General features: G+C 37.8%; 1 protein-coding gene across 1 annotated transcript; it reads right to left on the bottom strand.

Moving 5' to 3' along the window:
• Window positions 1-2,417: 2,417 nt before the first annotated feature.
• Window positions 2,418-22,914, bottom strand: wnt3a (wingless-type MMTV integration site family, member 3A). The gene is made up of 4 exons (XM_067452141.1): window positions 22,551-22,914; window positions 12,016-12,257; window positions 6,658-6,923; window positions 2,418-5,939 (listed from the first exon to the last, which is right to left on the bottom strand). The coding sequence occupies exons 1-4, from the start codon at window positions 22,622-22,624 to the stop codon at window positions 5,460-5,462; spliced, it is 1,062 nt and encodes a 353-aa protein (XP_067308242.1). The 5' UTR covers window positions 22,625-22,914; the 3' UTR covers window positions 2,418-5,459.
• Between the last annotated feature and the right edge of the window lie 1,659 nt (window positions 22,915-24,573).

The following is a 24,573-nucleotide window of genomic DNA, read 5'->3' as shown; positions in this document are numbered from 1 at the left end:
CCTAATGATGCACTATCACTGGATCAATTACTCTAGTGATAGGGTATGGCCTGATTAATCAGGAAGCCAACTTATGACCTGTAACCCAAATATATATATACCCGTTGTCCCCAAATGTAACAGGACACCACAGTCTGACATTGGTCAACCGTTTTTTCATGCATTTCTCGATCTGTACCTCATCTAGATGCAGCAGCAGCATTAGATGAATGCCTGGCCTGAAGGAATGGGAAATTAAACAGAGGGGGTTGAAAGCCAAGACACTACATAAATAGGGGGAAGCCCAGCCTATGACACCAGCAGACTCCAATAAAGATGTGTTGTGGGAGACCAGATATTGGTCATTTGTCTGGGATTGAATCCAGATGACAGGCTAGTGGTAGTGCCAGTTTGCCAACAGACCTTCCTCCAAAAGTGAGAGATGATCTGGAGTTCCCTACCATTCATCATTCCACGAAAAGAATGATAGCCAGTGACGCCACCCTTTCACAGTTAGCTGCACTACCAGCAGATAACAGTTTCTCATGTGGTGTCAATACGTCCAGGAATGGCTGAAGTGATACATTAAGGCTTAGATGGAGGAGCAGCTTTGGTTTTCCGCATCAATAAGTGATGGGGAGCGTGAGATCACACTTGTCCAAGCACTGATATCCTCTGCCCTGCTCTGATTCTCTCAGGGGCTCTGCACATGCCACACACCTAAAAACGAGGTTATGTACTACAATTCACTCAAAGACACCTGTTATTCAACAGCGTGGTCAAAACCTCTGTGGAAAGCAAGGATGCACTGCATGATGTCCTGCTTTCCATGGAGCTCTTGTGTACTCCACTTTGGGCCTTCAATGTCCCTTGGGAATTAGAGCACACGCCACGAAAGGAATGACCTCCTTGCTTCAATCGCAAGTCCTTTCTACATGAACTGTTGCCCTCACGTGTTTTTGTAATATTCCCAACTTAGTCTGGGAATAACCACTGTCTGCCCAGTACATTCATAAACTACAGTGTAAATTTTTTTTTTATCTCCAGTTGAAACATTTCTTGTGACTGATAACATCTAAAATTGCATCAATTCACAGAACTTTCAATTCGGCCCAATGAAAAATGTATCAATTCACAGAATTGGTAACGGAAACATTTAGATATGATTAATCACTAGAAATTTTCAGCCATTTTTTTTTTTTTTTTTTTACAGTGTAGGTCCTAGTAATGGGGTTCTGGTGAATGACTTGGAGCCCTTTGTTAAGTGCTTCTCACTTTATTTAGTTGTCATCTTACATAGCACGGAATAATTGTATTATCCCTGTAGTGTCTTGTCTTATTTATATTAATAAGACAAACAACGCAGTACTTGAGTAGTATCGCTAGGGATGTACTCGGTTACTAACGTAACCCCGGTTACCTTATATACAGAACAAGTACTGTGCTACATGTGAAGACACCTATTGCGTCACTTCAGTCAAAAGCAATCAATTTGCCATAGTGAGATGGATGCTTTTATAGCCAGAGTCTCCGCCCATTTCAGTGGGCTTGAGTGGGCTCACAAATCATTGGTTCAATTTCTTGAACATTTTGAACCAATCGACGTGCAGTATTCACTGCGTGATTGTAGGCTTCAGAATCTGAGAAAAAGAAGTTTTCTCCGTAGCATCTTGTCGTCTTTATTTCATGATGACTTTTATTTTTAAGACAAACGACACAGTACTCATTCCGTATCTAAGGGAAATGAAAGCTCTAGCGTAAAGTTCTGCCAGGAAGATTAAATGTTTTGTCACTCATCACATTCATACCTGACCAATCATGTCCTAATTCTCAGAGTATAAAAATGGTCACTTATACATCTGAGTTTGCAGATGCTGACGCCAACATTTACCTCCATCCTCCCCACCACCACCAGGATGGTCCTCGCCTATACCTCCCAGGAGGTTGGCTGCACCCCTGCCTTCATCTTCAGGCAGGAAATGCAGAGTCTCTTACCTTTGAGACGAGAGCTATGAATGGGGCCTATGCCAAAGAACCTCTAATTATAATACTTGCTGGTCTGTTAATAAACTTGTTACTTTATTGTACTTCATCTAGCCTCTCGAGTCTTTCTGGTAGAACCTTGGTTATGTTAGTAACCGAGTATATTATAGTCATAGTTGCATATTTTAAATAGTTTTTCTATAGCATTTTGCTCTTGCAAATTACAAATAGGACTATTATTGTTACTCATATTTAGATTTGATCTTACCCCTAAATAAAAATATTAAACTTTCATATGCAACTTGATGTCTATGAACCAAAAACACATTTGAATCAAAAATGACGAAAAATAAAAATTTGCTTGTATTTTTTTATTATTTAATTTGGTTATAACATTAACAGCTAGAATTCTAATAACAGAGAGCAGGACATACAGTGCATCCTATGTGGTCAGTGAAAAAAACAGCAACAACAGTTTCTGGTTGCTGATGAAACTTTTACACAAAACAACATTTTCCACACAAGTAATAATCTTTTGTCAGCAAATATATACTCTTACTAATATATACAGTACAGTCAAATAAATAATCATAAAAAATCCTCAAACTTTAGAAATCCATAAACACAGAACTAGTCTGTACAAAACTTTGGAATTTAAGACCATGTTTAGAATACAAATTGAACTGTGTGGAAGCAAGCAATTGAAATTAAGATGCAGTGATGTACACATAAAAAAAAAGAAAAAGTATTGATTTTGTTGTTAGGGGCAGATCATAATGTTAAATAAAGCTTTGTGGAATGCTGAATAGGGCATGCACTTTGAAATGATCCCTGATTGATGAGAGATTAAATCAGTGTGAGATGGGCAAGAGGAAACTTGAGTTAATTTTCTTTGAGGAAAGATCTGCGAAAAGAACTTCTGCCAAAGATTTTTACAAGCTGGGGATTTATCTCTGATTTCTCACATTTCCCTGCAATACTAGACTGACTTAATATATTACAGGGTATGCTTGCTAGATACACATATTTGTATAATATAATATTATACTTGTGAATGGACCATATGATCACAAAATATTCTTCAGAAAGTTGGTTGTACATTTTTCAATGTATTTCAAAATATACCGTGGCTTTTAATAACATTTTCAATGCATCTTAGTTTTCATACAGCACATATATTTTTACAAGCTATTGTTCAAAAGGAAATGCAAACGTGTTAGAATATCTCTATTTGGTTAACGAATACAAACTCTATCAAGATTCCATTAGTAGAAAACTTCACATTTTAGTTGTTAACTATGCTTACACAGTGTCTTTCACAGAAAGAAGAAAACAAAGAGCCATGCACATATACAGACACATTTACATACGAACATCAAGACACTTACAGTAGATTTACACAGAAACACGAATGCACAAGCACATAATCACACATAAATATAACAGCAAACCTGTTATTAGTTAGCAGCATTCATTATAAATGAGAGTAGTTCATTTAGTTTCTGCACTGCTGCTAACATTCAAACCGGGTAGGTAAAGTCTAAAGAATAATAAAAACACATTAATTTTGGTCATGGATTCACATATAATGGCTATTAAAGACAGATGCTAAAAATACTTGAGTATTACAATTGTGAATAAAAACTGAATAATTAATTTTGTCATAGCTGAAACAAAACCAATCAATGGTCCATCATTATCCTTTTACCAAACAAAAGTCTTAATAATAATTACAAAAAGCTTTTCACCGCCTGTCAAATGTGGGTGGATTGACAAAATTATCTTCTGTTTTGCATTAGTTTCTTAAAATAAAATAAAATAAAAAAAATAAAAAAATAAAAAATGCATTTAGCCACATTTGACACTTGGCAAATTTTTGTGTTAATTTTGGACCCTACATGTAGTGTTTCAGCTAGTGAATGAAGGCACAATTACCTTGTATATTCATTCTGAAATGTCATAAACCTCTCTGTCTGTGAAATATCAATAATACTGTCACATACAAATAAGGCAAATTAATATCATGCTCCGTTTCAAGATAGAAGTGCTGCCATCGGTTGATTTCGCTTTAAAAGATTATTGATCTTTGGGGAAAACTGGGTTTTCACACTAGCACTTTTGGTGCACACCCGGATTTATTTGGACAAATTGTACAACATGAATGCTTTTTTCGAAATCAGGTGTGCACTCATGAACCAAACCCGAATCCACTTCAAAAGGTAGTCTGTGATGTGATATGGGCACAACTGTCCTAAATCGTTGACGTGAACAACTATTGGTGGCACATGATATGGTCATTATGTGTTTGTGTCTGCTCACTCATCTGATCTAAAATGAAGAATATATAGAGGCTCAATTACTTTCCTGACAAGCAGGCCTGACACTCTGCAAGCAGATGTTCTTTGGATCCTTTGCAATACATTCGCGGCAGACAGACACAAGTGCCGTTTTGTGTTAATGCTTTGGAAACAAAGCCAAAGATTCAAAAAACAAAGTACAAAATTGAGCCTGGCTGTCCATTTTACAGTAGTTGTTGACTAGCAACAGGGGTAAACAGCTGCAGCATTGATAAAGAAAACATACCATGGTTCCGATCCAAAAATACAGTGTGAACACAATCCAGCAAGGTCAGGAAAAAAGGTGGAGCAAGTGAACTCTGGTTTGGCAGAGCAGTTGAAACAAGTATGAAAGCAGCCTAAATGACTCTAGCTAAAAGAGGTCTTGATATGTGCGATACGTTCTAAAATCATCTCAAGAAAATGACATATACATGTATGGACATTCACTCAGGTACAAGTGCATTCATAACCTAATGTTAGTAACTTGCTATGAACTCAACTTAATATATAAGTCCAATGTTTGGTCTTAGACACAAATACAACATAAAGCGAATTATATGTTGTAAAGGAATTTGTTAATTAGTTGTTTGCTGGTATTCAGGTTTGTTGGAATGCACTTTGTATTAAAAATATACAAATAGCTTCTTTAATGGTGTTAGTAGTAAGGCTATTGTTAAAATGCAGCTATTAACATATTTCAGAGACACACCTGGGCAAACCCTGGTATTCGGTTTGTGCTGCCTTTGTTGTTACAAAAAGTTTGCTGCCACGTGCCGATAAAACTTCTCTCTTTCAAAGATTTTCTGTTTTCTTGGAGACACAATTGGCCAAAGTCCCAAAGGCCTGAGTCGCTAGTAATCTGATCCATCACTTGTCCCCTCCCATATCAGACTGGAAACGATTAGTCCCTTCCAAAGGCCTGTGTTTGTCCTCAACATTGGTCCAGGTGGATCTTTTTGTCTGATTAAACAGCATTCTTATTAAAGGTCTTTTAGAATTATTTTACTGTCCACTGTATATTTTTTGTGATTGTCTTATTAGTGAAACCACAAACAACTCGATTCAACTCAGTCCGCAAGTTTCGGCGAAAGGCCCTTGCATGTTCACAACCGCAAATGTCTGATCTGGCACAATCTGGTTTTGGTTTGGTGCAAGTGCTTACTTGCAGGTGTGGACATCATAAACTCGCGTACACTCCTGGCAACTCACGTAGCAGCACCAGTGGAAAATGCAGTGGCATTTCTCCTTGCGTTTCTCAGTTCGAGTGTTGTGGCCTCGGCCGCAACAGAGCAAGTCGCAGCCGTCAATGCCGTGTGACGTCAGGTTACACATACGGTCACGAGTGCCAAAGGAGCCGGTTTCTGGGTTGGGTTCACAGAAGTTAGGTGAGCTTTCATAGTAGACAAGGTCAGTTTCAGTAGGGGGCTTGAAGAAGGTGTACTTTGGCCGTAAGGTCTCAACCCAGCCTCGTGATTCCCGATGTTTTTCCACCACCATTTCTGATGCGCTGTCATACTTATCCTTCATGTAGTCACCTATCACCCGAAAGTCAGGCTGCGACCACCAGCAAGTTTTCACCTCACAGCTCCCCGAAAGTCCATGACACTTGCATTTCAGGTACATGTGTTCATTGATTGACTAGAGGAAAAATGAAAACAGAATATTGATCTTAGTACTAAAATTGCATATGCAATTTAAGTTAACATTTTCATTTAAGTTTGTGTGTGTGTGTGGGTGTGTGTGTGTGCGTGGGGGGGGGGGGTTCATAAGCAAGTAGCATAAACTAACCTCACCCTAAAAAATGCTTTTCTTGCTTAGCATTTTTTGTCTTGTTTCTAGTCTAAATATCGAACAATTCTTAAATCAAGATACATTTACTATATAAGTAAAACGACATAAAATATTTGTTCTTGTGTTGTTGAAAATCAAATCAAAATTAAGTTAGTTTTTGATTAAAACAGGCAAACTTGTCTGCCAATGGGGTGAGAAAAATAATCTTGTTCCTTGTTCTTGTTTCTTGTTTCCGTCCCAAACAGAAATAAGATTCTTTTTCTTACCCCATTGGCAGATCATTCTGCTTGTTTTAAGCAAAAACTCACTTCATTTTTAATATTTTCCCCCAGAAAACAAGAAAAACTAGCATCTAGTAAATGCATCCTGATTTAAGAATTTTTTGATATTTGGACTGGAAAAAAGAAAAAATACTAAATAAGAAGAGCATTTTTTGCAGTGCTGAGTATATACTAATCTACCAGCAAAGGAGAATAATCTAACCTGAACCAGAGTGGAGAAGCATTTTGGTATTTTCAGCAGGTTTTTTTTACCAGGCCAACATAACCAGGGAAAAAGTGCTCACCACACGTCCAGCTTCGTTGTTGTGACGATTCATAGCAGAGCGAGCGTCTGGCCGATTCTCACGAGCATCAGCAAACTCTCGTGATACCATGCTGCCAAACTCTACATCCTCACTGCAGCCACCCCACTTCCAGCCCTCTCCTGGCGGTCTTTTCCTCTGCGTATCACAGCCGCAGATGGTGGCAGAGCCCTCAGAGCAAGCCCGCGTCACAGCGAATGCTACCCCCGCTGAGGCTATTGCATGGACAAATGCTGACTCTCTGGTGGCTATGGAAATGCACAGAGAAAAGATCAAAGTTACATGTGTTACACCTTAGGATGTTATAGAAAAGTTATGGACTGATAGGGAGATTACATTCTATAAAAAAGCATAATAATAATCTCAATTAAATTAAACATCTGAGCATGTGGTAAAATGTGCAGGTAAAGGCAGTTCACTCAGGTCTCTTTGTGGACAAGGTGAGGCATTACTGAGGCATGAGTCAGGGAAGACCAAGCATATCCTTCCAGATAAGGTAAATACAAGGCTGACAAGTCTATAATTAGAAAGACTCAATTAAGCAACTCTGAGATGGAGAAATAGACCCATATTACTCATAGCTAAGACTCACTGTTGAATTGTGGTAACAAGACCCAGCGCGTTACTTTCAGAATTAATTTGAAGAATGAACAATGCAAGTTTTTGGTTGATTATAATCTCAAAAGATGATCCAACATTCTGTCTAACAGGGGATTTTGTGACGATTCTTGCTGACGAGGGCCCCATACAAACTTAAAAGCATTTTCCAACAGACAGCTAATGAGGTTGGTAATTTTGATAAATACTCTGTAGTCTTGTGCAGTCTTGCACTTGCAGGAGAGAGGAAACGGCTATGGAGACGTGAATCAAGTCTTCCTTTGTTGCAGGTTCCAACTGGTTAGAGAAATCAAGGCTAGAGATAATGATGTTGCAAAACTGGCCACAAGTCTTTCTTTTTCCTTAATGCTAATTATAATGACAAAGAGATTTGGTGCCTTTGAATGTTTCTTTGTTCTTAACTACAAAAATATTAAAACCTATATCAGTTGATGGTCTTTATCTGTGGCACAAATGCCTTTGATTTCTCTTCCTCAAATTAGGAACGTCTGTGTCCATATCCATCAAATAAATCATATAGTGGCTAGGGGTATGAATAGCCAGGCCTGAAAGGGCCATTCAATTACAATTTAAAACCAACTGAGTGGCCTATGTTTTATGATCAGGAAGCCAATAAAATGTGGGTCAAATACGGCTGGCTGACAATGAAAAGGAGGACTGGTTAGGGGAATAAAGGAGAGACAGTGTTGGGGAAAAGAGGGGGCAGATTAATATCCAGAGGAAGAATGGATCAAAAAATGGATAAATAGGAGATATAGAGACACAGAGTGTCAGGGAGTCTTTACCTGAGAAAAAAATGCAGGTGAAGTCCGACTGGACTGATTATTTGTGACAACAGTTGGCCCCTGCTGCCCACCTTCTGGCTAACTTTGCTGGACCCTCACATGGCAAGTGGTCCCTGTTACCTGCTGGGATCCTGAATCCCCCATTGTGCTGCCACTGTCACGGTGAATTACACACACAAAAGCCCCCCGATATTTTATATGAAATTTGCCCTTGCCAGTGATTAGTGGGGACCAAGTTAAGTCATAGCAACAGAAAACTATGCATTGGCTGGACCCCACTTGTCGGCAGACGGGGAAATCCCCATTGAAATGGTTTAATAAAACAATCTAAAGGGCGTGTGAATTGTGAAAGGAGCTTTCTCTCTGGCTTAATCTTATGGTCGCCCAGATATTGTGTGGTGAGTTGGGCCCAGCAGGAGGCGGGGCTAAGGTCCCACCATCAACTCCGTTTGCCACACCCCATTCTTTCTTCCTTGGGCAGAGTTAATGATATGCTGGTGAGCAGACCTCCCCCGGCACAGTTAAACATGCATTTGATGAAAGGCATGGTGCTCTCAGTACATCCTAAATTGTAACAGTTTCTCCTCCTGAGGGCAGAGGTCATAACCCGGGTAGCCTGACCTCATGCAAAGTTGTTTTAGATGAGGGTGTTAGCATTAAGAGTCAGGGGATTCCTTTACTTCACTTTGTGGTGTTGGCCAACGATGTCACTTAAGGAATTGCAATGTAAAGGGACATGTTAAATGTCTGAGGAAATTGCAAGAACAGCTATTTTGAATAAATATCACAAAAACAGTATAGTGGAACATGTACGTAAAAGACCAGAAAGTTATCTGTGTGTAATCTGTCGGTACATAAATCACTGCTTTTCAGTTTAACTGTCTGATTTCAGTAACAACAGAAATCTCGAGTGACAGTAAGAACAAGTTAATTCTGGTGTCCAGTTACAGCTTGCATGCGACTGGCAACGTTATCTGCTAAAGGTGTGTTCATCAAACTCTTCTAGAACACCTGCGCTGACTCTCCTTTCATCGCGAGCAGATTCCAGTGGGCCATGTTTTGACACTTTGGTTAATGTAAATTAATGAGCGCTGATACAGACGTAGCCCGAGGCAACACTGTAAAATAAATAGTTGAGGCTTTGGAGATTGGAGAGGCAGTTTACCTTTGCAAAACAATGCAATACTGTAGGCGACACGGATTTATGAGAAGTACAAAGCAAGCAAAGCTAGGTGGCAAAACGGACTGATTTTCCATGCCAAGTTAGTGACTAAGAATGCTGTCAATCTCTTTACAACAGTACACGTATAAAACAAAGGCCTTTAAAAGAGAAGTTTGAACTTTTTGCTCCAGTGTCCCCATTGGGATTGAAAAAATAAATACATTCAAATACATTTTTTTTTTACTTCAGACAGGTTTCAAAAAGACTCCCCTCATCTGCCAATGGACAAATAATACCGCCCTAAAATCATGTCATTGGGATGCTGAAACAAACTGGGACTGTCACTTCATATAAAACATTTCTCTGTTATCACCTCAAATGCTAAAGAAACATCATCCATGTCTGCTGAAAATACCCGAGCAAATCTCAGACAGTTGTGTGATTGTCAGTAACAAGCCACTGAAGACTTATTAAAGATCAGCGCTCCATTCAGCCCAGCACAAAACAGAGGAGGAAACCGACACGCATCCGTCTGCACTACAGACATTAACACCACCACACAATAGCACTAGCTCCGCTAAAGTGACAGCGCTAGTCACAATGGATTGAAAGTGAGAGGTGCTCTTCTTTAAGCTCTATGAAAAGCTTCTGAGCTTCGAAGCGGCCCTTAAACCGCCCCCAACAAAGCACTTAATCTGCCCGCTTTGACCTCTCACATTATTAAGAGCTTCAGAAGCTTTAATCCAATCAAAATGATTTACTAAAGCCACCCCTGGACCCCGATGACTGACCTGGTTTAAACCTCCATCACCCCTGTCCCTGACCAATCTCCCCTTCAATTTAGACCGGAGGAGGGGGAACTGCAGGGGATATGGAGTGGCTATTAACACTACAATGGAGAAGACCTGAGTAGTCCTCCCATCATCAGTGGCATGCTTGGGCTCAAGCCCTCTCCATCAATGTAACAATTGCTTGAGAGTTTATTAAAAGCAATTGGCTCGCCTTCCACTGTAGCCGGTTATCAGCATTCATCCCCTCGACGAGCTCTGGCCCCTTGTACCCTGACCCCTCGTTGTTTCTCCTGGACTCTGTGAGAGGTGAACTGATACAACAGAGGCAGCAACAGGTAGCCAAAAAGCCTATTAAACACATCTCTACTCTTTCAAAATCTAGACATTCCAGAGCAACATCTGAAAACTATATTCTTCAGTAACTCAGCTGTTTTAAAAACATTGTATTTTTTTCCAGTAGATACTCCACAAGCTACTTCTACAAAGTGTAATGGTGTTGTGTGACAAAATATTACATTGCTATTTTGTAACATTTTGTTACAATGACACACTCATTTTAACAGTAATATTATATTTAATTAAATGTGGCTATATATTGATCACTGTTTTGATAGTTATATAAAATAAATTAATAAATAAATGACTTGATACCTCTGTATTTAAAAAATATTAACCCCCATCACATCAAATAGCTTAAACTGTAGTTTACTTAAGTATTCACAAGTTCCTTGTCAAGTTGCAGTTGTTTGAGCAATAGCAATTATGCTTACCTTAGCAAAACAGTTGATTGGGAGTTTTGCTGAAAATGCCACCTCATGTTGTTAAATCTACATAACCCTAAAATATGTGTTATGCACAGACTTGTGCCTTAGACAAGAATCCCAACTGATTAAAGACCAAAACAACACATTCATAACTTCACCTTAGACAAACACACAAGCTGGCAATGTAATCCATTTGAGCGGTGAAGTATGTCTGTTAATGTGTGCGTGTTACACACACAGTGAGATACTTCTGAAGTGCGTAGTGTTTTGCTGCTGTGAGATGCATTACTTTTACTGTGCCGGGACAAACACAATGAAAAATGTGGGGATTCCCTTCGACAGAAACAAACAAAACATGTCCCACCCACTTTACACGCGTACATCACTACATCTGTACAAACTGTCATAGTCCAGTGCACCTGACTAATGCCCATTGAGAGTGGGATTAGAGAGCAGCAAATAAATAATGTGCACAGAACAACAGAGTAATCTCAGTAATCAGAGCTGTGTGCAAACAGGGACTTTTCTTGTAATTGAAAAGCCATTTTGTTACATAGCCACAGAATACAAAGAAGCACTGAATGAAATATGATTTTTAGGTAGCTTTCATTATGGTGTGGATAAAGACTGATCACATTCCTGTTCTTAAATTTTTTAGAAACGGTGGCTTTATAAGATTCGAGACGGATCTCACGAAAATGCGTATAAATAGTACGAGTTTGCAATCTCGTGGAATGTATACGCCAAAATGAGTTTTGGCGTGCATATGGTACGCGGTTTTTCGCGTGCATATGATACGCACTTTATGGCGTATTATACATACGAACCCCCCTCCCCACCACCCTAAACCTACCCAAGAGCGTGTCATATGCACGCGAAAAACCGCGTACCATACGCACGCCAAAACTCATTTTGGCGTATACATTCCACGAGATTGCAAACTCGTACTATTTATACGCATGACCATGAGATCGTGTTGAAGATTCATATAGGATTTTTAAATCTATAAGAATAAGCCAAAACATTTAAAGGCAGTATAAGTATATTTGGAATGATCTGTTTCACCACTGATCTGGTTGACAACCATTGCAAAACAGTGTTAACTTGCACATATTGGGGTATGGTTGCTACTATGGGCAATTCCCATTTTGTTCCCGACTATCTTCTTTCTCTCTGTCTCTAATTTCCATTATTCCCATTAAATCTTTTATTATGCTTACCTTTATCCAGCACTGGTCCGAAGATGGCCAGGTTATCATTGATAGTAGTACAATTCCATCTGCGGCCACGAAACTGATGCTGACACTCTTGGATGCCGATTTTCACCCCCTCTGCCACACTAGGCATGATTTCCACATAGTTGCGGCAGAAGCGGAGCTGTTTGGGCACCAGACCAGGAATTGAGCTGCACAGGATGGGCTGGGTACCCAGAGAAGTGTACTGGTGTCCCACCGCCAAAGACCTGTGGTGGAAAACATAGAGGTGAGCAACTGACTGGGTTCACAATTTTACAGTCTTTTTCTGCATGTGCATACTATATGCTTACTATAGTATTTATAATAACTGTGTAATAACTTATTACTAACCCTGACTGCAACCGCAAATCTCTCCTCGAAGGAGTAGTTCACTTTAAATGAAAATTACCCTCAAGCCATCCTAGGTGTATATGACTTTCTTCTTTCTGAGGAACACAATCCGAGTTATATTAATAAATATACTGACTCTTACACACTTTATAATGGCAGAATGGTTAAATATGGGTATTTTTCATACACAAACCCATTGATTCCACTTCCTGTTCTCATACGTAGCAGACGTGTCTTCTGGAGAGCGCGTGGCGGCGCTTGTAATAGCTGTGGCCCGGAGGTTTGCTCCGATCGACATTTCGTTGCAGTGTACTGGTACATTTGTAATGACAAATAAACTTCTATCTATCGATTTGCTTCATAAGGCCTTTATTAACCCCCAGGAGCCGTGTCGAGTACTTTTATGATGGATGGAAGGATTTTGAGCTTCAAAATCAAAAAAGGATTTTGCACTTTTTTGAGCTTCAAACTTAATGGACCCATCACTGCCATTATAAAGCTTGAACACGTCAGAATATTTATTAATATAACTCCCGATTGTGTCTATCAGAAAGAAAAATGTCATATACACCTAGGATGGCTTGAGGTAATAACGAGGTAATTTTCATTTTAAAGTGAACTACTTCTTTAACCAATGTTAACCTTATAGCTCTCAGTACTATCTCGGGTAAGTACACTCTAAGTACATGTCCTGGAACATACAGTGCGACTGTCTTTTTTCTTGTTTTTTTTCCCCTTTTGCTAAACTTCATTGCTATCTAAAATATGAATGTTGTCTTGATTACAGACAAAATGATTTTGAAACAAATCTAGCATCCTGCCAGAGATAAAGGGCTGAATGAATAAACATGGCCTGTCTATGGTGGTTAGCTCCTGGTCTATCTGATGGACCTGTTTAGCAGGAATGTGTCTGGTGGGCATGGTTTACCAAGGTATTCTCACTGGTTTAGCTAGTTAAGTGGCATGTCATGGACAGCAGTACATGAGCATCCTATGCTGTGGTCCTACATCTAAACCAGAACATTTGATGTTCACATTTCAGATTCGGAATTTCATGTAAAATGAGCTTTAAACACAGACCCTTCTTTACTTACAACTCATGCTTATGGCATTATTACGGGTGTATCATTTACAAAGTGGCTGAAATAGCCAAAACAGTGTAATTAGAACAATTATAGGATCAAAGGGTAACGTGTGTATGGACTCCAGGTCCCAAAGGAGGAGATCAATCCGACACTTGGCATTATAAATGCACCACATCAGTTAAAAAATTTAGCAGTAAGAACTATTGATGCTTGTGTTGTTTGAACCTGTCATAAGCATTGAACATCTTTTGCTTTGTGGGAGGGGTTCAGATAAAGCCATAACATGTTGCTAAGTGGTAAACAAACATGAAAGAGCCAGCTGATACAGGAGTAGTATACTGATTAAGGATTCACAGTGCGGGACAGGCACCTTGTCATTAAGGGCCACCGACATCCTTAAACTGTCCAAAAGTGAAATAGGTCTGTGGCTTCCTGTAATGACACAGTGTGCACTGGTCTGGCTGAGCATCAGAGGATAGTTTGAACTCGACCATTCTTTGATGACACACGGCTCAGATGTGACATGTGCTGACACGCTTTTCACTTACAATTCAGAGTTTCCATTGCAATGTTGTGGAAAGTTTGTCAGCTGTCTGTAATATTAGCACATTGCTACTGTTTTTTTTCCAGGTTGTTATGTCATCAATTTAAAATATAACAGTCTATCCTAACTCTCCCCTAACTATGAAAAAACAAAGACATTCATGGAAGTTCTGCATTTGATGTGCTACCAACTCATGTTTAAGAACAAAATCTCATCAAAAAGAGCCAGTTGTCTCTAATACGTAGGGATGTGCCCAAAGCTGAAAACCTTATTGGGAAAAAGGCATGGATAATAACAACAAATTGCAATGCAACAGTGAGTATGTAAAGTAATCTCTATGACCAAAAAGGAGCGCAGCAGTTTCTGATGTCCAACCCAAAGCGTTTGAAGTCACATTGCATGCTGCTTTCCTATAAAAGCTACGAAGGTCGCTAGAAGCTTAGAATGTAAGCAGAAGCCTCATTCATTATGGTTGATGTATTCGGACATCCTCAGTGTCAGTAAAGTGTGCTGTAGAGGGGTTCCGAAAGCATTTTTTTCTTATTACTTTTTCAAAAAGGGGTTGAGACAAAATTGCAAAGTGGCAAAACGTGTTGGGAGCATGTCCCATATAACACATGGAACTGGCACCTATTTTTTCTATTAAATAACTTAATTTACCAATTTTATTTACCATTTAGTATCATTGTTTTAATTTAAATATATTGTCAAAAAATGTTGTAATAAAAGGGAATCGTTTTATAAATCATACACAGGATTATTAATGTTAACTATAAAGAGAAGAGAATTACATTTAAAATAGTATAATATACTATAATAGTCTGGACACACATCTGGTTTAAACCACCAATTTGTATTATATATAATATTTACCGTATGTTAAAATATTTTGAATATTAAATATTAAAATGTATTTACTTGACATTTTGCACCCTAAATTAAAGGTACGTCTTTGTAAAGGTGTAAGCAGTCTCAATTAGCTGTGCGTTGACCTGTGTTATGAACTGATTTCTAATCACAACAACTGAGCCCCTTAGTGACCCCTGACTGGTAGTGCTTAGACCTGAAGGGCTCTTTCAATGACAAAGACTACAACATTCCCTCATCAGCTGATGCACCACCGACCAGTTCCTATACCTGCTGCATTCCACAACACTTCCTCTCATCCATTGTTCTGTGGGGAAGTTATGGATCTCTGGCTGTAAAGGAAATTAATGATGACTTCGATCAACCATGCTGGCCTAAAGCAAATCACTAATTTCATTGTACGTCACTGTAGTTCATTAATTGGGCCTTTGTAAAAGAGAACAAAAAGTACTTGTACAATCATGCTCAAAGAAACGCGAACGACAGAAGTACACATACTAGCCATTGCTAGGCAGCTAACAACTTCCTTGTTATTCTGCTGCATGCCGTACTATTTGATGTCATTTCTATGACCGCTCTTGTCTAAACTGACTTCAATAGGCTATACTTTGTATAAGTTGATCCCTGGCATTATTGTACTATGAGTCAGGTCTTTTTACATCTTTCTCAGTGAAGAGCTTAATCTGAATTTTTACTTTAAAGACTAAGAGAGCACAAAACAAGAGGGAACTTGAATGAAACTCGCTCGAGAGAAGATCCAAACCTCATCTAGCAGGGTGTAGCGAAACTATGAGGATTTGTTCACTAAGTAACTCCTATTACAATTTGACCTTTTCTTAGCCTTTGTCAGTCCTTTGCCTCAGGGGCCAAGTAGCCTCTCAAACCAATGGCATGGGACGTTTACATCCCCCCTCCCACCCCGTCTGTCTCACACTCTTGCATGCATTTCTTTTGCATGCATACAAATACACAACGAACCTGAGAGCTACCCAAGGGCGGAACTAGGGGGCCACCATTGACCAAAGCTTGGCCACAACAACACGACTGACCAGAATTGTATTGATTTATACATAGAACCATCTTTTAATCTTTTTACAAAACACGAGAGACCTTTCAGACAGGCCCAGCAACTTCAACTTAGTTCCAGGCGCGAGTCAAACGAACACAAAATAGGCACAGGTGCCGAGTAAGCTTCAGAAGTTGAATGGTGAACAGCGAACAGTAGTTGTACAAGATAGAGAACATAAATTAATACAGGTTAATAGGTTAATACAACATGATTTAATGTGGAAATGGTTAAAACAGCATCAAAACTTTGCATGCATGCATGTAACTATAATAAAGATTGGAATGATTCCCAGGGAATGCATGAACTAATCTAAGGGTTGCCTTGAATTCAATGTAAGTTTTATTCAATTTGTTTAATGCTTTGGATAAAAGTGCTGCTAAATGCATACATTTAAATATTTAAGAACATGTCTCTAGAATAAAATATAAGGCTATGTAAGATCACAGTATAAGGTTCAAATGTATATGTAATTTTTAGCTGTAATTTAATGTCCATGTCCAGAAATGGAATAAAAACATCATCAAAGTAGTCCATATGTGACATCAGTTAGTTAGTAAGAATCATTTGAGGCATTGAAAAAACATTTTGGTCCAAAAATAACAAAAACTATGACTTTATTTAGCATTATCTTCTATTCCATGTTCCTCAAAAAAAAGATTCAAACGGCCATGAATCAATGAATCGATCAATGATTCGGATCGTCAATGTCACCAGATTTCAGCAGTTAGGATTGCGTGCTAAACTGTCAAACTGCTGAAATCATTGATCGATTCATTGATTCATGGCCGTTTGAATCTTTTTCTTGAGGGGTTCAGAAAGAATGCTGAATTAAAGGTCCCGTTCTTCGCGTTTTTTCGAAGCTTTGATTATGTTTACAGTGTGCAGTATAACATGAGTTCATGTTTTGTGTTAAAAAAACACAGTATTTTTCACACAATTTACTTATCTGTACACCGCTGTTTCCTCTGTCCTAAAAACGGCCTGATGATTTCCTTGTTCTATGAAGTCCCTCCTTCAGAAATACGTAAAGAGTTCTGATTGGGCCAGCGCTTCCCGTGTTGTGATTGGACAGCAGCTTAGCGCACTTTGCCCGGAAAGGTCCCGCCTCTTACCATAACGGGGAGATGCAAGCGCTGAATGTGCGCTCTTCTCCACGTGGGAGAGCAACAAGGCCACGCCCCCTATTTTGCGTGTTCTTGTGGGCGGAGGGTTAGTCAACAAACGGTTCTAGTGACGTCATTACATCCCTGCACTTCCTGCTGTAGTCCAAACCGGCCGTTCGCTGTAGGCTTTGAAAGGGAACTTCTGTTAAATAAAATATCTCGCTTGGCATTGAACTTTGAGCTTTATAATTTTACAGGTATTATTTATGCTCTAACAGCAACATTTCACACTAACTAAAGTTTGAAAGATGGAATCGCGAAGAACGGGACCTTTAAGTTATAATTTTTGTTATTTTTGGACCAAAATGTATTTTCGATGCTTCAAGAGATTCTAATTAACCAACTGATGTCACATATGGACTACTTTGATGATGCTTTTATTCCCTTTCTGGACATGGACAGGAAAGTGTGCATAGACTGCATATGCTCTGGGACTAAAATATTAAAAATCTTTAACTGTGTTCTGAAGATGAACGGGTGAGAAACGACATTAGGGTGAGTCATTAATGACATAAATGTCATTTTTGGGTGAATTAACCCTTTAAGTGTGTTTAACTACTATGTACTAACATGTAGATTAATCAGTTGATAGTGTTTTTGCATACTTATATTTAAAACTTTAAAACTTAAACTTTAATTACAGCTGTGATTAATTTTACTGACCCCTCTCTTATCCCTTACCCCTTAACCCAACCTTAAACCTACCCATACACATATCCCACCGCAATAGCAGCAAAAGTGGTCTGCAATACAATATGAACATAATAAGTACATTGTAGCTAACATTTTTTGTATGTAAGTACATAGTAGTTAAAGATATCAAATAGAAACTGAGACCCATATTTTGTAATTCTCTTGCACTAAGAATGTTAAATATTGAATGTTTAGTTTTTCACTTGCACAATTTTCAAACAGACCTTATAATCTAAGCCATAATTATTGAAAAGTTAATTGGTTTTATTTTATTCAATAAAAGGCTGACTAATCTTTGAACTATGTAGTTATCTGCATTTCAACCATGAGGATGCAATGATGGAGAAGAAGCTTATTGGGGTGTTGAAAACTAGAACCAAGAACTATAGATGTAGAATGATCTTCTTTTCTATTACTATGCCTGGAGGTGAGGAATAAGAGTTATAAAATAATAGGAATAATAAAAGACAAGTCACTTTTATTTATATAGCGCTTTATACAATACATATTGTTTCAAAGCAGCTTAACAGTGATACGAAAATAATGCATATCAGCTATTATTACTGAAGTCAGTTTAGTGTTGAATAAGTTCCATTGAAAATATCATATTAAATTAGTTAATTTCATTTATAAAGCAGTTCTGCAAAAAATTGTGTCATTTTTGAATAAGACAACAAATTGTCAAAATCACGCAGTATTATTAATTTCAAAAGAAAAAAATAATTTTCTTCAGGAATTAATCCCCCCCCCCCTGCATTGTTCTGCAATGCAAACGTGACATTATTTTTGTGACAATTAAGTACATTCCACAATTATTATTATACATGCATTATACTTTTGAGGGTTTTTTTGTAAGTACATTTTTTTCACTACTGTATTTTTTTAAACATTAATTAAAGTAAAAAAAAAATACTACATTTTAATCCACAATGTTTCATTTAAATCAGCATTAATTTTATAGTACAGCAAATCATTATGAGTACATGATGCGTTTTCATCATAGTCAGAAAGAGATTTACAGTTCCAATAGCGAGAGCTTTAAATGAGCTTCATTATTTCTTATTTCTTTTTTATGACCTGGACATATTCTTGAGAGAGGTTTTGTTATATTCACCCAAAAAGGCAAGAAGAGGATGTTAGAATCGTTTAACCACAGGTAAGTCTTGATTAAGCGTTATCTTAACCAAGGAAAAGTGACTGCAAGTAATGTTAGATCATTAGACCAACTGTACAGTATAGTTGCCAAGCAAATTATAGAATTCAATATGAAGTCACAGGTGTGCATGCACTGACAGTTTCAATTCTGGATCCTCCAATCATATCCAGCTAGAACTATCATCTTCTTCCTTTTTTTCTTTTTTTAAGCTGGCAAACGGTTTGTGGGTTCCATCAAGTGTGGACAGCCCTCAGGTATACTGCAGTCAAAACTAAAGTGATAATTAATAGGCTCTGCTGACGGCTAGAATCACCACCTCATACTTTGGTATTGTACTTTGCCAGAAGCTGATGAATTTGAGACGTCACCACCGCTGAGTGAGGTGAACAGGTGTTTCAATGACATGTCCTCGTGCTCAGCTGTCTTGGGCGTGTGTCTGCCCCGGTCATCTGTTGTAGCTTATGATATTGAGATCATCATTTAGTAAGAACAGAGAATGGAACACAACAGAGATTGGAGATTCTTGGCACACTGGGCAAACTGGATTCATTGTTAATGTATCACTGCACTGAGATTGGATTATTACTGGTATTTATTAAATCAATCAATCAAACGCAACACAAGCATTTATATGGTTGTCCTAATTTGCGTCAGTTGAGGTCAGTGAGGTGGAACTCATAGCATTCTTTGAACTAAGTTGTCATATTTTTGCGATATCCCAAAGGAACAGCTGACATCTACCCTACACCCTAGCAGAACAGTATCGTGTTTACCTCCCCCAAATCTCTTAAAGCCAGGTAATTAAAAGACAAAGGGACAGAAATGAATATTTCCATTTTCTCTGGAGCCTTAGATATATTTGCTCACTTTTCATCTGAAGTGTATCCAGTCTAGGTTTTAATGCATATTTCAGCAAGCCCAAGCAAGTGCACCTCTGAATTACCACTTTACTTGTAGGCCCCGGGGCCACAGAGCCGACTTTGACATCAAGAGAGAAGTGTTTGGGCGAAGGAATGTGCGGCAAGCTTTCACCTCCAGGTATTTATCTTTTAAGGTGGAGTGCGGGGGGTGGTGTTTAGGGTGCAGTCAGGCAACACCATCTCATAAGGAGAAGCAGGAAGCCATGAACCTGGTCTCTATACCTGAGCCACGTCAAAAACCTCCTTCATAATGGCTGAAGCTAAATGTAACAATAGGTTATGGGTTAGATGTTATCAGCTGGTATATGTATGACAAATCCAATACTTTCAAGGTCTCCCATGCATGGACATGAGCAGTCCTGCAGGTTATTATATCACATACATAACTCTCTCAGCTGGAGAACTGCAGGCCACCCTTCTGAGTTAAATGGCCCAGCAATATCAGTATATTTTCACGCATGTCCCTTCTGTTACGGAAAACCGAAACTGTGACGTATTGCACTTGTTTCTTAGAGAACAATCTGGCTATAAAAATAAAAAAATCAAATCCAACTAACTTCAGTGACTTTATTTAGACCTCTGTCAGAAGCTGATAGTTTTAACCGAGAGAGATGGGCACATCATTCAGAAGCAGTCTTTGTTACATTCATAACAAAAAACAAAAACAAAACAAAAAAATAGCATAGACTGAATTAGGCCAAACTTCTGTATTTATAAAAATATTTAGAGGTTTTCAGATACCTCTAAATATTACCATGAATTGATGCCAGAGCTAAAAAAACATGCTACTCCATAGGCAATGAACAGCAAATGTACAGATATATATATGGCTTTAGGTTTCCGGACACCTAATAATATGTTATTTACAATCCATGAAAATGTATTATAATTTAAATGTATATTTAATGCAACTAACTGAGCCACTAGAGTAGGACTTGCATACACCTTTATATGTAATTTCATAATTACTTTTCTTGTCTTTGAAATACGGTTAAAGTGTTTAAGGGTTGAATGGATTTGTGATAAATTTATCACAAATCTAAAATATGCCTTGAAGTAATTTCTACCGAAACTTGCAATTTCCAATAAGTAAAGTTATTTGATAACAACATAACAGTTAACATTATAAGAAATACCTGTACATGTAGCATGTTAGTCAACACAACAAGTGCCCTTCTTTAAAGCAAGACAAAAGGATATTAAAACATGAATTCAGATGTTCTTTACATTAAACCGTTTAATGACTTTATAACAAAGTGCACTTTTTCATAGTGAATTGTGTTAACAAACCACATATGTGACCTTATTTCATTGATATTATGTGCAAGTGCAGTTTTTAAAAGTACACAACAAGTGTTGGCTACTCATAATAAGAAACAGTAGTTCCTGGATGCTGTTCTCTGAATTGGCATTGTGAATGAGAAGGAAAGCACAGCTTTTAAAATCTTAAGAGGGTCAGACAGACAACAATTAACAAAAAAGAGTGGCCTGGACTGTGACTAATGACCTACTCAATTACAGCTTTTACAACCACTGAGAAAACTCTGCTTTATTGTCTTGCATCCCTGAAACAATGAGTGAAATCTGGGGACTAGTTCAAGAGAACACCTTTTGTTTCTGTCAGGCACGAAATGATGACATTTTCTACAATTTTTGTTCATGATATAAACCTTCTATTATATTCTTTTAAATATATTCTCAAATGATTATGCAGTCCTGTATATTCTTAACAATCAATAATTTTCCAAAATCCTTAGCACCAATTGCCTTTTTAATTTTATTATTAGGCTACTACAATTGTTTTATTCAAATTACCAAACTAAATTATCTAAGCGTTCAATAGCCCATATTAAATAATGTGCATACAAATACAACAACTAAAATCCAATGTTGAATACGCTATATGCCTAGATTAAACGAATTCAGATAAAGTTTATCTCTGATTAACGAAACAAATTGAACAGCTACATTATCCAACGATCTACATTAATGATCGATGGCAAATTACACGTAGACCAACTATGAATTCCTCACATGGGTTTTATTTAAAGAACACTCGCTTCTCTTGGAGAAGTTTGACGTGATCCAGCCTGTCATAAAATGTAGCTATCAGTGACAAAAAGACAACATATGGATCACTGAGAGAATTTTTTTTAAACATTTTTAAAACTCTTTTTAATATTGAAACAAATAATTGTACCAACTCTTTTAATAAATTCATTGAACATTTTAATAAACTAATTAAACCCGTTATCCATATCATAGGTCTATGTTGATTAAAGTTGATACAGCAATTTATTAAACTATTAACAGGTGCACGACAGACAGACAGACAGATCTATATCAGATAGATAGATAGATAGATAGATAGATAGATAGATAGATAGATAGATAGATAGATAGATAGATAGGTAGGTAGGTAGGTAGGTAGGTAGGTAGGTAGGTAGGTAGGTAGATAGATAGATAGATAGATAGATAGATAGATAGATAGATAGATAGATAGATAGATAGATATCGCGTCATCTCTATCAACACCAGTTATGGCTTACGTCACAGACATTTTCAATCCCCAAAATCAAATCATTGTCAAGTTGAAAGCTTGTCAAACCCTTTCTAGACTACTAAACTCATTGCATTTCACATAGAAAGGTTAAAAAAGTAATAAAACTTACCACCATATCGGGTAACTTGCCATGACACGCGTGAGCCCACAAAAAAGAAACAGGAAATATCCAAGATATATCATCCTTTAAAAAGTTAGGCTTAAATAGACACGCACGCACGCACACACGCACGCACACACACGCGCACACACACATACACACACGCATACACACTCGCCCGCGTGTGTCAATAAGAAAACACGAGGTGATTATGAGCGATATTTCTCTCCGATAATCCTACAGCCTTCTTCTGTGCGCGTTCATGAGGCACATATTAAAGTTGAGAACAGCTTTTCATTCGGACCCAATCACAGGCTTTTGCCACGGGCGAAATTCTGATGATAGAGTCACTCAGTCAGCCTGAACTGCAATGCTCAGGACACTCACTGTTTTAATAGTTATTGGGACATGCAAGGCTTTCTGTGTTATATATATAAGGTTGTCTACTGGTGGGTGGAGGGACCCCTGTGGATTGGGTAGCTATAACAACCTGTCCGGATTTCACCCCCCGATTTAAAGCCCCTCATATGCAAAAATGAAAACGTGTGAATTGCTTGCTTGCCCCCGTGTTAGTTTTTCTATTGTTTTTTTTTTCTTCGTTCAATTATTCGATTCAAGCTATTTTATTATTTAAAAATAAATCAAATAAACCATTTAATAAATGTTTAATTATGCTAAATTATAAACATAAATTAAATGTCCAGCTAAAGATACGCGATCCGTTGTTTTTTCCAATTCGAATATCAAATGCAATTAAAACGTTTCAACCATGGAAAATAACCTGATCTGTCCTTATCGCAACATTAGAAATTGAAACAACTGAACAACTGCAGGCTACGTTTGCCACTATGATATAGCGTGGAATTGTCATTTTAACTAGCCTGTTGTAAATCATCTTAAATAAGGATAAAATAAAGGGGAGAAAATAAAATTAAATAGGTCTATATTATGCTATAGCTAATAAAAGGTAGGCTATAGCCTACTAGTTCTTTTCCCCCCCAATGCATTTCCCAAATCGGAAACTTTCTTTTAAGCTTGTAAGAAAGTAGGCTATTTCTTTCACATGCTGTCTTTCCGACTGGAAGTGTATTCATCTTGTGTATTCATATTCATTGATCCTCTACACACCTGATCAAACGCGGTTTGTGGTTGAACAGGTCCTTTACAGAGACTTACCTAAATGGCTAAGCTCGAATCGAGTAGAGTTTGTGAATTGATTAACGAATCATTCGTTCTCTCTCATTATAAAGTCTTAAAAATATAATGACTAACTTAATCAGAGAATTATTTCCGACTATTAACCGTTAAATAACTATAGATGACACAAAGCTGCATAAAGCTTTCTCCTGTAACATAGTCTACTAGGAAACTAACGAGATAACAATATAGGCCTAAAATTCCTCAAAGGTCGTAACTTTATAGGCTAATGTGGTGATTGGTTGTACCGACCTGCTTTATTTTTCTACCGTCATAATACATTTTAAATTCATTCGTGTTCACAATATATATTGATTAAAAAAAATCAGTGATATCGTCCTGAAATTCTAATCTGGTCAACCATTTATTAAACTTACTTACTTATGTTTTTTTTTATTTTTTTTATTTTTATTTTTTTAAGTAATTATAAAAAGTCATTTTTCATGCTTTATTTAACGACTGCAGTTGATATATTGTGTGTACTGAAACAGAATTAAAAGTTCTGTTTAACGTCTCCATCTAGTGGCAATGAGCAGCAGCAAACTCGATGGCAAACACAATCTCACTTCAGTCATGTTGCTCAGAGTATTGAAGCAAATGTTTTAAAACACTGGCCTCACAGAGCTTTATATACAGTATAAATGGATCCATTTCTGAAAGCAGGAACTTTCTTTTAAGCGGTTGCAGTATTCCTTTAACGTGTTTTCCGATTGTACGTGTAGGCCTATTCATCCTGTGATAATGTATAGCCTAATATTCAATGGTCCTCTACACACCGGATCAAATGCAGTTTGTGTTATGTATTTTATTTTATTTTTTTCTAGAAGACTACCGG

The sequence above is a fragment of the Pseudorasbora parva genome, chromosome 9 (genome assembly GCF_024679245.1).
Source record: "Pseudorasbora parva isolate DD20220531a chromosome 9, ASM2467924v1, whole genome shotgun sequence".
In the NCBI taxonomy this organism is placed as follows: Eukaryota; Metazoa; Chordata; class Actinopteri; order Cypriniformes; family Gobionidae; genus Pseudorasbora; species Pseudorasbora parva.
This window is presented reverse-complemented; position numbering and strand designations above follow the sequence as displayed.

Coding starts and splice junctions, on each gene's coding strand:
- wnt3a (XM_067452141.1), bottom strand. CDS start 22,624: ATGATATATCTTGGATATTTCCTGTTTCTTTTTTGTGGGCTCACGCGT. Junction 12,258..22,550: donor GCAAGTTACCCGATATGGTG/GTAAGTTTTATT, acceptor TTTCCACCACAG/GTCTTTGGCGGTGGGACACC. Junction 6,924..12,015: donor CGGACCAGTGCTGGATAAAG/GTAAGCATAATA, acceptor GCATTTCCATAG/CCACCAGAGAGTCAGCATTT.